The sequence below is a fragment of the Leptidea sinapis genome, chromosome 7 (genome assembly GCF_905404315.1).
Source record: "Leptidea sinapis chromosome 7, ilLepSina1.1, whole genome shotgun sequence".
Lineage (NCBI taxonomy): Eukaryota > Metazoa > Arthropoda > Insecta > Lepidoptera > Pieridae > Leptidea > Leptidea sinapis.
In genome coordinates this window covers 3805844-3821227 of record NC_066271.1, presented here as the reverse complement: position 1 = coordinate 3821227, position 15384 = coordinate 3805844, and the positions used below count along the sequence as shown (strand labels likewise).

Below are 15384 nucleotides of genomic sequence, written 5' to 3'. Positions count from 1 at the left end.
CGGGATTGGCAATCGCTTGAGATTTCGGGACCCTGAATTCCGATACAAGCCTAGACATTAAGGGTAGTATTTGACGAAGAGAAACTTGAGTGAATCGGGGATATAAAGAGATTAAATTTACAAATCAAGAAAATACAATTGATATTTTTAGGTTGACAATTTAACATACAACGTGAAGAAGCTTACTGTGTTTTGTGCCTGTTCTATATTCGAGACTTAGTTAATTTATACGTCTAGATAGAGTCTCTTGCTGTTAGACAACCGATGAAAACAGGCCAGAAATAATACTTTAGTGTGTGTGACAAGCTACGTCTTACACTAACGATTTGTGTGACACTTAGTGTTAGTATGCGTGCATTGCTCAAAATAGAGGTTAACTCTATACTAAATTTTTGAAGTAACACTCATTTAGGCGTGTTATGGAAATATGGTGAGAGTGAAATTTAAAGATGCGCGCGCATCACTGTAACACAAAAGTAACAGGGTGAAGTTGGTTCCTAAAATTTTCTGACGTTTGCGACATTCGTTATTTTTTTTGTTTCTTCTTCCATTATTAGGATAGGGAAAGGGTTCAAGCCCGTACAGCCGTATTCGTTATTTAATAATTAATTGTCAAAGCCATCATTGCAAGATTTTTACAATATTGTTCTATCTACAAACGTAGAATAGGACGAGGAATAAATAATTTTAAGGATTTTCGCTTTGTTAGGCCAAAGAAGTATTACTTAAGTAAATAAATACACACTATTTTTTTAATATTTTTACATCTGTCATAGTCTATCTAGGCGTATAAATGATGTAAGATCCGAGGCACATATTTTCAAATGGTTAAAATGAAATGGGGGTAGTTTTTGACGTTCAATAAGTGATGTAAGTAATTTGAGTAAAAAATATTTCAATTTGAGTTCATAGGAATCTCAATCTCAATCTGGCAAATAGGTAAACATAATAACCACTCGTTAAACAGGTAACAGTTCAGCGAAAATGTAAACAAAATACCAGATAAACTGCAGAACTTTAAAACTTGCCTTGAAATCTATTTATAACCTTCTAGGTACCTTAATAAGCTTACATTGATGATAACTGAACCAGTTTAAGAATTATAATTTTCATATTTACCAATAACAACTTTTTTTTTAAATGTATTCGATACTAGACTATTTCACATCTCCCGCTCGAAAATGTCCAATAATATGTCCAAAGAGGATGTAAATACTCACGGATGAGTAAAAAAAAAAGGACTCCGCGCCGTGATATTAGCAAGTGAAGCACCTTTATGCCAGTGTGTGTGTGGTTACGGGGTATACCAGTTACACAATATTTTCTCCGTCAAATGGTCATATATCGCCACAAATACTTTTATAGTATCGTTTTTACACTTTTTCACAACGCAAGACGGCATTTTTAAAATATTTTATTGGGACGCAAACTGATCTGTCACAGACGATGGCAAATCTCATAATGGCGGCCGATCGGCTTGTATTAGTGTAAGTGTGTGCGTGGGGCTATGTATTTACACGTTTACCGGCTTGTTTTGGTGCTTCACTGCTATGTAAGGTGACACGGAGTTCTTCTTCTTTTACTCGTCCGTGGTAAATACTACGTAATAAGAGACGGGAATGCCTAAGTAAAAATTGAAATTTAGTTTGTTATGAAACGTGCAGTGATTTGACATAGGTTTGAAATAGTACTAATTACAGTATGGCAATTGGCGACGAAGTATAATCCGGCTAAGTTTGTAAGCGAACAGTTACTTAAAACGTAGTGGATTTCGGCTATCTCCGTTTTTTATAAGATTATAGCCGTCATCAGTATTAATGACTACACGTTTCATACAATCGAGTGAATCTCTTTTTTCTAGTTTCACCAGGCTGTATATGTCATGAAATGTCAAATTAAAGCAAATATATTTTCTTGTAGACATTCCCAAGAGATTAAAATGATTTGAATTTGGAATTTTCAAATTCGCACGCAACAAAGAATAATTAAATTATTCTAAATTCGAATATTTTTATGGATTAATTTTAAACTGGTTTTTAAACGTAATTTGTTCCTTTTTTGTAATATAACCTTTTTTTATTAACAAATTCTGCAAGATATACACTTAATACAGCCAAAGAGATTTTATTATAAGTTTATACATATTACATACCCTTCAGGTTGCGTTTATAAACGGAAAAGCCAAATTATAGTAATTTGTGTCCGTTTAATAAGTTAAGACGCCTTATGAATTATAATCTACCACCGAAAAAATCAAAGATAAACGAATGGACAACGACAAAAAACTTCAAGGTTCATAACTCAATGAAAAATAATATTAGAAAACAAAATAATAATTTTAAATGCTTATTTTTGCAGCCGTCGCTTCTAAGAGGATTCTTAAGGACTTCAAACAAACATTTAGTTCTACTAAGTACCTAATAATATGAAGAAAAGTTTTTTTATACGCTTTATATTAGCTTCACCTGTATGTTTGTATGTTTGTAACCGACTTCTTTGGGCGCGATTTTGACCCACTCTAAACGGCTAGATTTCGTTCAAACTTTGTAGATTTATCGAGGACCGATGCCATTACACTAATTTGACTAAAAAATGAAAAATAAATAATAGTTAAAAAAAAACTAAAAAGCACGCTTTATATACAATTCAACTAAAAAATAGAAAATAAATTTAAATTGAAAATAGTGTAAAAAAAAACTATATTTTATTGTAAAAAAAGCGTGGGGTGTAGAAGAATTATTATTTTAATAATATCTTAAAAAGCACCCCACGCTTTTTTTACAATAAAATATAGTTTTTTTTTTCACTATTTTCAATTTAAATTTATTTTCTATTTTTTAGTTGAATTTTATATAAAGCGTGCTTTTTAGTTTTTTTTAACTATTACCTATTTTAAGAAAATGTATTGAAGTAGGCGTTACTTTGCGGAAATGAGGGATATATATATAAATATCACTTAAAGATAACAAACTTATATAGTAGTCTTAAAAAAAACAAATGTTTTGAGTTTTCTTTAGTCTTAATTCGAAACACAAGTCTCGTGCCAGAGTTTGGCGAGTCAATATCTCCTGAGGATGCCTCGTGTAGAGGCGAAACACGTGTCGAGTTGCTTGAAGACAAAATATATTGTCGGAATTAACACTAAAGAAACAAACTCAAAACATTTGGAGTTTTTTATAAAACTACTTTATAAGTTAGTTCTCCTTCACAAAATATTCGACGATGCGAGATTCGAATACGCGCATCTCGGGTTACGTCCCAACGGTCTTACCAACTAACCCAACTCAACTCTCAGGTTGTGGCTCCATCTACTTTACAGTTGATAACCTGCTCAACCCCAATAATTGCATATTAGATAATTGACTTGAGATGCCGCTCTTTCAAATCTAAACTGTTTTATTGCCGGAAGGTATTATATAGATTCAATAACATAATTAGTCATCTTTTGATATGGTTGCTGTAACATAATTTTCTAAACTATTTATTATCAAAATAAAAAAAATTATCTTTGTTTATGTTTTTGCAGATTATAACTGAATCTCATTAAGATTGGATTTTATAATTATATTTTATATACTAGCTGACCCAGCAAACGTTGTATTGCCGATATTAAAATCACGATACAAAAGTAACTGTTGATCGTAGATGGGTGAAAATTTGAAGTTGTATGTATTTTTTAATGCTGACTCATAATCAAACAAATTTAAAAAAAAATGACAAAAAATAAAAATAAAAATTTCGTGTGGACCACCCTTAACATTTAGAGGGATGAAAAAGATGTTGTCCGATTCTCAGACCTACCCAATATGCCCTCAAAATTTCATGAGAATCGGTCAAACCGTTTCGGAGGAGTTCAATGTTTAACACCATGACACGAGAATTTTATATATTAGAGATAAAAGTACCTAAACGCAATAAATATTTTACATTGCTGCTTATTGACCAAGAATATTTTAAACAACTGGAGTAAATGCGGCAATGTATAGATATAGCAGTTTAAGCGTATTATTACGTTGTATATTGTGGCATGTTCCATATTTAGGCTTTGTTTTCATACGACGTGAGTGGTCTTTATCTTATATATAAAATTCTAATGTCATGGTGTTAAACATTGAACTCCTCCGAAACGGCTTGACCGATTCTCATGAAATTTTGGGTGCATATTGGGTAGGTCTGAGAATCGGACATCTATTTTTCATCCCCCTAAATGTTAAGGGTGGTCCACACGATTTTTTTTAAGTTTTTTTTAACATTTTTTTTAAATTTGTTTGATTATGAGTCAGCATTAAAAAATACATACAACTTCAAATTTTCACCCATCTACGATCAACAGTTACTTTTGTATCGCGATTTTAATATCGGCAATACAACGTTTGCTGGGTCAGCTAGTATATTATATCTTATGCCTATTTGACCGTCAATGACTAAGGTATGTGTGCTTGTAAATATTCCAAGCACATAGTAGGACGTGGAAAGGAATGTAGGTATTGTAATGCGCGGCTTTTAGCCTTTAAAAGTGGAAACTTCTAAGGCTGGATTTTTTTTTATATTGACACACTTTTTACACAAATACTCTTGCCCCAAGTTAAGCATATATACCTACCTAGCCTGTGTTATGGGTTTCAAGACAATGATATATTTAATACAATATACTTACTTAAACATAAATAAATTCATATAAACATACATAAATACATTTAAACATCCATGACTCGGAAAAAAACATCCATATTCATCATACAAATGCTTGCACTTACCGGGATTCGAACCCGGGACCTCTAGCTTAGTAGGTAGGATCGCTAACCACTCGGCTATACAGGTCGTCGAAATGTGGATACGTGGATTGCATTAACTAATTTTACCAATTGTGAAATAGGAAGTCAACGAGAAGGGTTGAGTTTCATTTTTTTTCTTTTTATTATCCACTAGTTTTGTAATATTTTTTCAATTTAAAATGGTCATATTATATTCATTATATAATTATTTAATTATATAATGAATATAATACATTTTGTGTAAATGATGGACATAGCACAGATTAAACATAGTTTGCGCATAATTCATTCACTCTAACATCGTAAAAAATCACAATATTAGTCTATGGTAACGATGTTGTTACGATAAACGATTTGAAATACGAATATTTGTTAGAGTAGGGTAGGTGCGATATATTCGTGTTATTATCGTATCGTTCCGAATATATCATTGTCGATTTTGCGAGTAGACCTACAGGCCATTTACGACCCTCTATAGCTTCGTTGTGGGTAAAACAAGAAGCCTGAATAATCAGCTAACAACCAGGCATTGTATCAACACTTTCACATTTTGTCACTTACTGACTGACTACTGACTGATCATCAATTGTTTAAAGCACTTCTAGCAGACATAGAAGCTTCAAATTTAGAATACAATTAGTGTTTAGTGTATAAATCAAGAAAAAAACTAATATATTTTGCAATTTCGGTCCAGTTTTCTTAAATAACTTTGTAATCGAATATAATTATATAATATTAATTATATTTAGAAAGCAAGCGTCGCATCTTTGTGCCGTTTGATGTTGAGACACTTGGCCTGAGGGGTCCCACGCGCACAGATGCGCGGAGAATGTAAAAAAGTAATATCTTCTCGCCTCAATAGGGCTACTGGCAACCCAAGCGCTGGCAAATATTTCGGTCAACAGATCAGTCTACCAATCCAACGTGGAAGTGTTGGTTGCCAGTATTCTTGGTATGCCCGTAGTGAGAGTATTAATTTTATATAATCACTAGCTGACGCGACAAACGTTGTTCTGTATATAATAAATAAAATAATGTTTTTCGATGAATTTGTCAATAATATATGATAACATCAAGAATTACTTCGTAAAATATGCACCCTGCTGTCATAATGAAATTGTTTCACAGCAGAACTGTCAAACCGTGCGTCAATAAATTCTCTCATAGAAATTATGTATGGACACATCAAAGGAAAAACAAATTTGTTGTTTTTATTTAATTCCGGACATTTTCCTATTTATTCTTAACTTTTAAACCTTCTCTGGACTTCTACAAATAATTCAAGACCTAAATTTGCCAAATCTGTCCAGCCGTTCTCGAGTTTTAGCGAGACTAATGAACAGCAATTCATTTTATATATATAATAGATAATATTGTAAATATAGTTATAAGATTTTTAAATAAAAGCATCAATCATATCAGATTACAAAATTATCTATGCGAGTGTTTGTGTGGCAAGCTAACGTAGCATTTTCGAGTGTCCTAAGTCTGGGCGGATTACATCTAAGTAATATCGACTTTGGAAGTATTAAAGCACAGGATTTCTCAATTGGTGAATACAATAGACTAAAAGCATTTAACAGACTTGTCAAAAATTTTAACATTAAAGTTGCGAAGAAAACCCATAGAGACAGGCGGTGGGCTTTGAGATAAATTGTAGGTAAAACTCAAGAAGTAGTTTCGGAAAAGAAAAAGAGGAAGACTACTTACAAAAATAAGAAAACCTCATTTTTTATGACAATAAGGAACGAGACAAGCAGGACGTTCAGCTGATGGTAATTGATACGCCCTGCCCATTACAATGAAGTATTTAGTAGTATGCCGGATTCATGAAAAACCCAAAAATTCTGAGTGGCACCACAATTGCGCTCGTCACCTTGATACATAAGATGTTGAGTCACATTTGCCCATTCATTTCACTAGCTACGGCGCCCTCCCGATCGAAACACAATAATGCTTAAACATTACTGCTTCGCGGCAGAAATAGGCGCCGTTGTGGTACTCATAATCTAGCTGGCATCCTGTACAAAGGAGCCTCCCACTGGTAAATATAAGTTCTAACTAGTAATAAGTCAGAAAGTAAGCTTTAAGAAAATCCTGTTGTTGGTATTCAAGAAGTAGAAGGTGGCGGAAAGGAAAAAAGTTGGACTATCTATAAATTGAAATGTGATGCCATCAAAAATATAACTTGTAAAAAAACCAAGTCTCGAAAATTAGTTCTTCTACCGTAACAAGTTGTGAGATCAATTTAATACCAAGTCGGTCAATTTATTCAGTCCCTACTTAAGGGTCATTATGTATTAAATATTACGTAATTAGCTTACAAACCATCTAGTAGTGACTACATTATTAATATTAAAAAATATATTGGGAATGGAACGACCGCCCTCAGGCTATTAAATATTAAATTAAACTGTACGATATTACATTGTTACTATATTACTATGAAAAAAAAAGAAGACCGCTCAGTTTGTTACGCACGTTCTTCTAGGTCTGAGGCATACTTTTTCGAGTGGGTTCATGACTTTCACTAAGTGATATCATAACCTACTTGAACAAAATATTTGAATTTATCTATCTACTAAGCTCTTGTATACTATACAGTCATCTGTATGTAGGATATGGATATCAACAATTTTCGATAGTTCTATTATCGAGTCCAAAAGATCACGAGGTCAGTTTGAATGGAAGTAAAATATTGTACAATCTACTTAATGATAACATAGGATACGCTTACATACACGTACGTATTAATGATAAGCAAAAATGGTTTTAATACATTTACGACTACTTCGACCCGTGGTTTTGTCTGCGTGGATTAAAGTGTAAAAAATGGGAAAAGTACAGAGGAAACACAAAGTCGAAGTGAAATAAACTTTATTCAAATAGGCTTATGCTAAGCACCTTTGATTCTTTTTTTTTAAATATTTAATTTAAAAAACTGAATCTATCATAACATGTGCGGAAAAAGTAAAGCCTGATTGAAGAACATACAAGAAACTCAACGGCTACTCTTAACGGCTGTTCCCAATATACTATTTACAGATAGAGATAAATTACTACCTTCTACTGTCAGTAATTAACTGTCAATAATCTGAAGCTGTCCCAATATACCCGATAAGTCATTCTTATCGCCTTATATTGGGACGCGTGAATTGCAATTTAAATACAAACTTCTATCGCTGGTAAGTTGTCGTCCCATTGACAGACAGCGTGTACGGATAAGGTGAGTTAGCGTCGATAAGTTTATTGGGATAGAAATGTCAACGATAGTTACGATTTTTATCTCAAGTGAGAGATAGACTGAATATTGGGAACGGCCGTATATCAATGAGTATTTTGCAATAGTTGTACCTAGTATTAGTATGATTTTGAAAAGCTTTTATGACATACCGAGTAAAGTTACACAACACCTTGTTTTTCACACCGTTTGGCCAAAATTTTTGTTAAATCGTTTGAGACTGCCATATTTCTAGTAAAAACATTCAAAATGTTAAAGCTAATAACTACGGTGCCCTTCGAAAAGAAATAGTACGCTCCTTGATAGAAGAAAACGGTTTAGGTATCCATCTAGCCAGAATCATTGTACAAAAAAGTCACCCTTCCACTGGTAAAAGTGCCTTTTGTGAAGCCCACACGAATAAAATTCAATGAACCAAACTTTGAACCGGTTGCGTTCCTATGAACGAAAGTACAGCGAAGAAATACGTAAAAACCTATATTTGGAATAAAAATACTAGATTGGACAACAACAGATTAATTTATTGGGTTAACTTAAGTGTTTTACATAAAAACAAATATTAGCGTCTTAGATCTACATAATAATGATGCCACAGCTTAGGAATGGAGAATAATAAATTTTATTATAAATAAAAATATGTGTGTGTATCAGAGTTCACAGGTAACAAGTGAAAGTTCTTTATGACATATCATTATTCTACTGTTTACAACTTCACTAAAATTGGGTAGATAAGGCTTAAGAAAAAAGATTCAGTAGTAAATTAATCTATTTAGGCGCGTAACCGAAAATCGTGACGTTATTGCTATAAAATTTCTCTCATATGTCTATAAAGAAGTTCCACTTCAAAAAGAAGAAGCCCATTGAGTTTCTTGCTGTTCTTCTTAAGCCGAAAGCATAAATATATCTATAGCATTTGGTAAAGACAGCCAGGATCAGCGTATGTACTGATGCGTACTCGAGTGAGCAAGTTGAACATGAGCAAGGCAAAATGGTCTCTTTAGCAAAAAGCTCCTACACCAAACCATCTATGTATTCCTTCTCAAATATCCCCTAATGCGTCATTACAACGCCACAGTTGCCCCAAAATTACCCTGAGTATGCAATAGAGAATATAGATTATCATTGCATTTCAGTGGGCAGGGTGTATCATTGAATGTCTAGGTCATCTTATGCAACCATACCACTTGCATGCAATTATGCCTGACGTATTTATTTTTATTTAATTATTAGGTTTGCCGTTTTACATCTTAGTTACGGCCAAATTCACATCAATGTTAATAAGAGAGATGCAGACCCAATTACAGGCAAAAACACAGATTCAATTTAAAAATAGTGTCGCTATTCGAATTAATTTAATAACATTAAATAATTAATAATGATGTTTAAGACACAAGTAAGTAGTTTACTAACATAGTTTAGACATCACTAAAGTGCATATCAGCACTAATGTATAATTAACCTAGTTATTGAGCTAATTATAAATTTATAAATTTTGTAATATAAACATTTTTGTTAAGTTTTCTATATTCAAATTCAAATATTTTTATTCAAAATAGGATTTAAAATCACTTATTGAACGTCAAAAACTACCACCCATTCAAAAGAGACTGCCTCAGACCCGAGAAGAATAGATGCAAGAAACTCAGCAGGCTTTTTTTAAAATATAAAATATGGATTACAATGTGATATCGTACAATAAACATTTATAATTAAAGAGCCTGAGGGTGTTCGCTTTATTCCCAGTCCGTGGTGTCATTAAGAAAATCGTTTATGCTATAGTCACCTTTCCCACACAATCGTTTTTTAACAATTCTTTTAAATTTCGTAACACATTTGTTTTGTACATTTTCTGGGATCATATTGTAGAAGCATATACATCGCCCAACAACAGACTTACTAACTCGACCCAACCGAGTAGTAGGCATAAATATAAATATATGATATAAGATTGGCACTTTTAGTAATAATACAGCGTTTGTATATTAGATTAAGTTCTTAATGGATATATAAATTTATTATTAATATATATATATATATATACAGATAATAATATTATGCCAGAGTGGTTGGACCAACGCATTGTACACAGTCTTCAGGGCTATTATATTATTGTTGAATATTTTGCAATTTCGCCAGCATTCCAGTAACTTATACGGTGTACGACCTATTCACCATGTTATAGAATCGCTAAAAATGACAATTAAATATTATTATTTTTAATTTCATGTTTGTGGCATTTCATTAATTTCTTTTTTAAAACTATGTGTGACGTATTTGGTGGTAGCTTGGTAGCTGTGATGTGAGAGAAAAACGTTTTATATATTTTGGGATTTGATGTTTCTATAATGAACTGCAGATTCATAATCGAATAAGGGATGACATTGTATCTGGATTCTAAATAATCTTAATCTAAAGATCAGATATTAAAAGTAGCGGAAATATGCTAATATCACCCCAGCAGTGTGCTATAAGCCAATTTTATAGATCTTTCTACTGAAAAACATCTGACAATCTTCTTACAGCGTATCTGCTCGAAGCCGGAAAGACTGATTGGATGGTTTTATCACAGCAATGATTACGATGCTGATGTTATTCGCTAATTTAGTTAAATACTCTTTGTTGACCCAAATCCGTGTAGCTGTTTTTATTAAGTAACATACATTCAAGAGTTTAAATATTATTTATTAAGATATTATGAAGCATATCTAGCAGATATAGCTCCGTGCGAACATATTATTCGTTTTTACTTTCACTAAAATATGCTTACCACATTCAGATACAGTCTCCAACAAAACTGCTTACTAACAAGAAAAGCATTGAACCACCTGATTTTGTATATAAAATATAAATATAAATCATAATACAAAAAACTTTTCTCATGATTGCTAAGTATTTCTTTGTGATTAAAGTTCATATTATTAATCTTTAATTTTAATTAATTAGCAGTAAGAAAAACTTACCAGATAATTTGTAATTGAGATCGGTGAAAACAGTAAGTTTTGATGATATGTTGTTAGGTTGTATATTGCCGATTTCCACATCCATTTTACGAATTCACAAGTTTTAAAGAAAATGTAAGTGTTTGAGACTGCGCCGTTTGCTGTCGTTACAATGAAAGCGCGTGCACCGTTCAACGCGTATGAGGAAACTGATATTTAGATTTAGTAATACTATCTGTATTCTTATTGAACTATGTGCCTTCTGCATTTATAATATATTTATTAGTTTAATGTTAAATAGGTGAAGACTATTGGAGATATCAACATAAAATATCAAGACTTTTATTGACTATTTACTATTCTACTGCGGCTCCTTCTCATGTCCAATTTACGTCAGTTGGTGCTGGGGCTGCTGCTTCGACTGCTGAAGACAGCAATAGTCGCAAATATGTCGGTCTCAGTGATACTTATATCTTTGTGCCGTGGTGTCAAAACACTTGGCATGTGAGGCCCAGAGTCGCGGAGAATGTACAAAGTACTAACTTCGCGCCTCAATAGGGCTAGTGGAAAGCCAAGCGCTGGCTACTATTTCTATCAACGGATCAGCCTAGCTATCCAACGCGGAAATACTGCCAGTATTGTAAATATAGTTATAATATTTGTTTTGGTGAAGGTTTTGCTTAGCGTCGATATACAGGACATGCCTTAAATCAATCCCCGCAGTTAAAGAGAGCGACTCAATCAAAATACTTGTTCTCCCGACAGGTGAATGAAGAGTACAGAGATATCCCTTTTCGCTGATGAAATAAAACACAATTGAATAGCAAAATGATAAGTGTACGCTAATAAAGGCTCATAGCGCCAAAGAAGTAAATAAAGATGATTTGTTTTATTTGTGGTCATTATCCTGCGTCGATCATGGTTTGGTTGTCGTCTTGTAGAGGGATCACAAAGCTTCAATTTGTGAAAAGGGTTGAAGGCTTGAAGCCAAAATATATCAAACCTCTTACCAACTGGCAAAATATACTTTGGTCTTTCCAGCAGAAGCAGCAGCACCTGGTCAACAAGGCACGAACCAAGCTTGGCTAGAAGTTTAGAACTTTATAAGAGCTGAAGAGACTTTTTTTTTAATGAAAATAAGGGACGAGACGAGTAGGACGTTCAGCTGATGGTAATTGATAGGCCCTACCCATTACGATTCAGTGCCGCTCAGGATTCTTGAAAAACCCAAAAATTCTGAGCGGCACTAAAATTGCGCTCGTCACCTTGAGACAAAGATGTTAAGTCTCATTTGCAGTAATTTCACTAGCTACGGCGCCCTTCAGACCGAAACGCAGTAATGTTTACACATTACTGCTTCACGGCAAAAATAGGCGCCGTTGTGGTACCCATAATCTAGCCGGCTTCCTGTGCAAAAGAGCCTGGAACTGGTACCTCTTGGACTACAAAGTATGGTCAATTTTAGAATACATATCGTGCTCTTAACGACATGCCGAAACCAATGCATTTAAATAGTATAGGTACTATAGTAGTAGCAGAAAAACTATTTTTTGTACTCCTCAACTTTTATATGTCATTTATAGAGCCACGATCACTAATATAAGTACATACATTATTGACTCTATGAAAAAGTCTATACTCTATATCCTTAAAAAGCATTGTAACTTACCGTACTATAACGTCGTAAAAGCGTCGTAAAGTCGTTAAAAGCACAGTCGTTTTGGCCACAGATAATTAAATTTAGGTTAGGTATTGTAGGTTCATAGAAATCATGAGACTAAACATTATAATGTTAACTTTAGAAAAAAAACTTGTTAATATAATTTGTCAAGATACTGCAAGTAATTCTGTTATTTTCACATTTCCCGCGTTGGCTGTATGGGTGTGTACCTTTACCATTCCTTGAACTAGAAATAAAAGCAATCACCACAGACAGGTACCTATGTATACAATACGTTTCCCGCCCATTTAAAAGGCAATTCGAAAACAAGTAGAAAACTAAACTTAATTACCAAGTCGTAGAAAAAAATATTGTATGTGTTGCGTATGTGTCATTGTATAAATAAGCCAAAAAATACTCGTGTCGTCTTTTATTGCGACGAAACTCGCGTTTTTAGACACTTATTATGCAACTGTTGCATAAAATACTATATTACTTGAGTATAGTGGCATATTTAAAGTCATAGATAATTAATACGTCGAAATAGAGCTTTTGCTGTTAGACAACCAATAAAAACAGGCCAGGAGTATTAGTTTATTGTGCGTGACAAGCTACGTCTTACACTTATTACTCAAAATAGAGGTTAGTTATTTCGACGTTTTCAGCTGTCATAATCTAGACGTATAATTAATGATCTAAGTTTAAAGTCAGCATTATTTTTTTCCTTTTATTTTTCTGACTGACTGATTAAGTTGAATAAAACAATAAATAAGATTCTTAATTGTTAATAAAATTCTGACAATTGTTTTCTTGAATGCTTAAAAGATTCTTGTCTTTTCCACAATTACAAAAGAATTATAAACCGCAATTAATCCATCAAATTATAAAGTCTTTCTTGAGACATTAATAACTATATACTATATTATAAAACGGCTTCAAATATGGATATAGACTATATATATATACGATATAGACTAGCTTCTGACCAATCCGATGCCCTTTATCAAGGTTAGTGAGGTGACTTCGCCGATTGAACGCGAGTGAAGCCGTATTAAATAATAATTGTCTATAATCTAAGTATAATTTACACAATATAATAATATACTTAGAGGACGCGTCAATGATGGAACCATACAAAGGCATAAACTGCGGAAGAACGTAGTTTTTTTTATGGAAAAGGAGGACAAACGAGGAGGTCACCTGGTGTTGAGTGATCACCGCATACATTCTCTTGCAACACCAGAGGAATCACAGGAGCGTTGCCGGCTTTTAAGGAAGGTGTACGCGCTTTTTTTGAAGGTATCCATGTCGTATCGTCCTGGAAACACTGCACAAAGAAGGAAGGAAGTTAATCGCTTCCAAAGAAATAACAGAATTTAATTTTGCATTTATATACCTTCAATGTTCGGAGCCTTTTTATTTATTTATTTATATTTGAGCAATCATAAAGATTATGAAAGTATAGTACCTGTATGGCTTATAGATGGCGTATTCCGTTATGTTATTTTATACCGATTCCGTTGAAATAATATTAGATAGCAAGTGGGTGTCCACTAATTCAATCTTATTTCAATAAAATTTCAAGATTTAAAACTTTGAACAGGTACCTCAATAAAAAAGAAAAAAAAATGCACTCCGGGAGTGCCGGCAGAAGTGAAAATTGAATATTAACGTTGTGCGTTTTTGAATTTTTTGGAATGGTTAGGGAATCATTTTGCACGAATTTTGCTTTATATATCAGTATAAAAATACTAGCATTTATGTGATTAAATACAATATTTATTTCGTACACAAAAATGACGATTTATGTTACATAAAATATTTTACTCTTCAAAACTGTTACAATTATTTTACATTAAAAAGATTATCTCTTATAAAAATCAACTTTGATCAACTTTGATGAAAAGTGCTCAATGCCGCTAAAGAAGTTTTCAGTTCAGAAAGTCGTTGGAGAAGTAAAATTCTCAACATAATGCTGACTAGACACCATTTTGGATCTAAGATTTCGGTAAACTTTTTGAAACAAATAAACCTTTTAATTATTAATTCATTATTGTAAAAAAAAGATGAGATTCTACTGCGACCACTGTACAGTGTGACGTCAATTTAGTATACTGTGAAGCCGTTCCTTTATAGCCAGTTATACTGGTTACTATATAAAACGGAACGCAATCCCGTATACTGTCAGCCGCATTTTTGACGCAGCATTCAAATGAGTGTATTAAAGTTTTCTAGTTCATTAAAAAAAAACTGTTGTCGGAGCACTGTCAAATTAAAAATATTTGGGATTAAACTGTAGGTATTGTTTATAAAACGTTAGGCACTTGATTGGTTTTTACTGATCACGTGATCAAAGTACTATGAGTACGTTACCTAGGAAACGCCAGTGCTCACAGTAGAATATGGCGGCGATTTATGACGTCATATATTCCCCTAGGGTACTGCGGCAGTATACTGGCAGTCCATAACGGAATGAATTGCTCTACAGTGATAGCACTGCGCAGAGCTCGCAGTGCATATCGGAACATACCCTAAAAAACTCAAAAGAATAATGAGTGCAGTAGATATTGAATCAATTCGTATACACTGTAAATAAGTAAAGATATCATGTGAGCAATAATATATTTAAATTATTATCTTAAAGTAGTATATCATTATCAATTTAAAAATAAATAATAAATTTTATTATTTATAAAATTAATCGTTGCTTAGGTATATGACCGCTGGAATTACTCGAGACTATATATATATTGGGCTATATTGTTTCTT

General features: G+C 33.1%; 1 protein-coding gene across 3 annotated transcripts in view; it reads right to left on the bottom strand.

Annotated features, from left to right (window-relative positions):
- Nucleotides 1–15384, bottom strand: part of LOC126965412 (ATP-binding cassette sub-family G member 4-like) — a 53076-nt gene that overhangs the window by 28365 nt on the left and 9327 nt on the right. The window contains exon 1 of one of the 3 annotated variants that reach the window (XM_050809012.1): nt 10977–11142. The exons of the other annotated variants lie outside the window; for them this stretch is intronic. Within the exon in view, the coding sequence (XP_050664969.1) occupies nt 10977–11061 (85 nt within the window). The 5' untranslated portion in view covers nt 11062–11142. Of the gene's footprint in view, nt 1–10976; nt 11143–15384 lie in introns of those variants that run through there. 3 annotated transcript variants of the gene reach the window in all.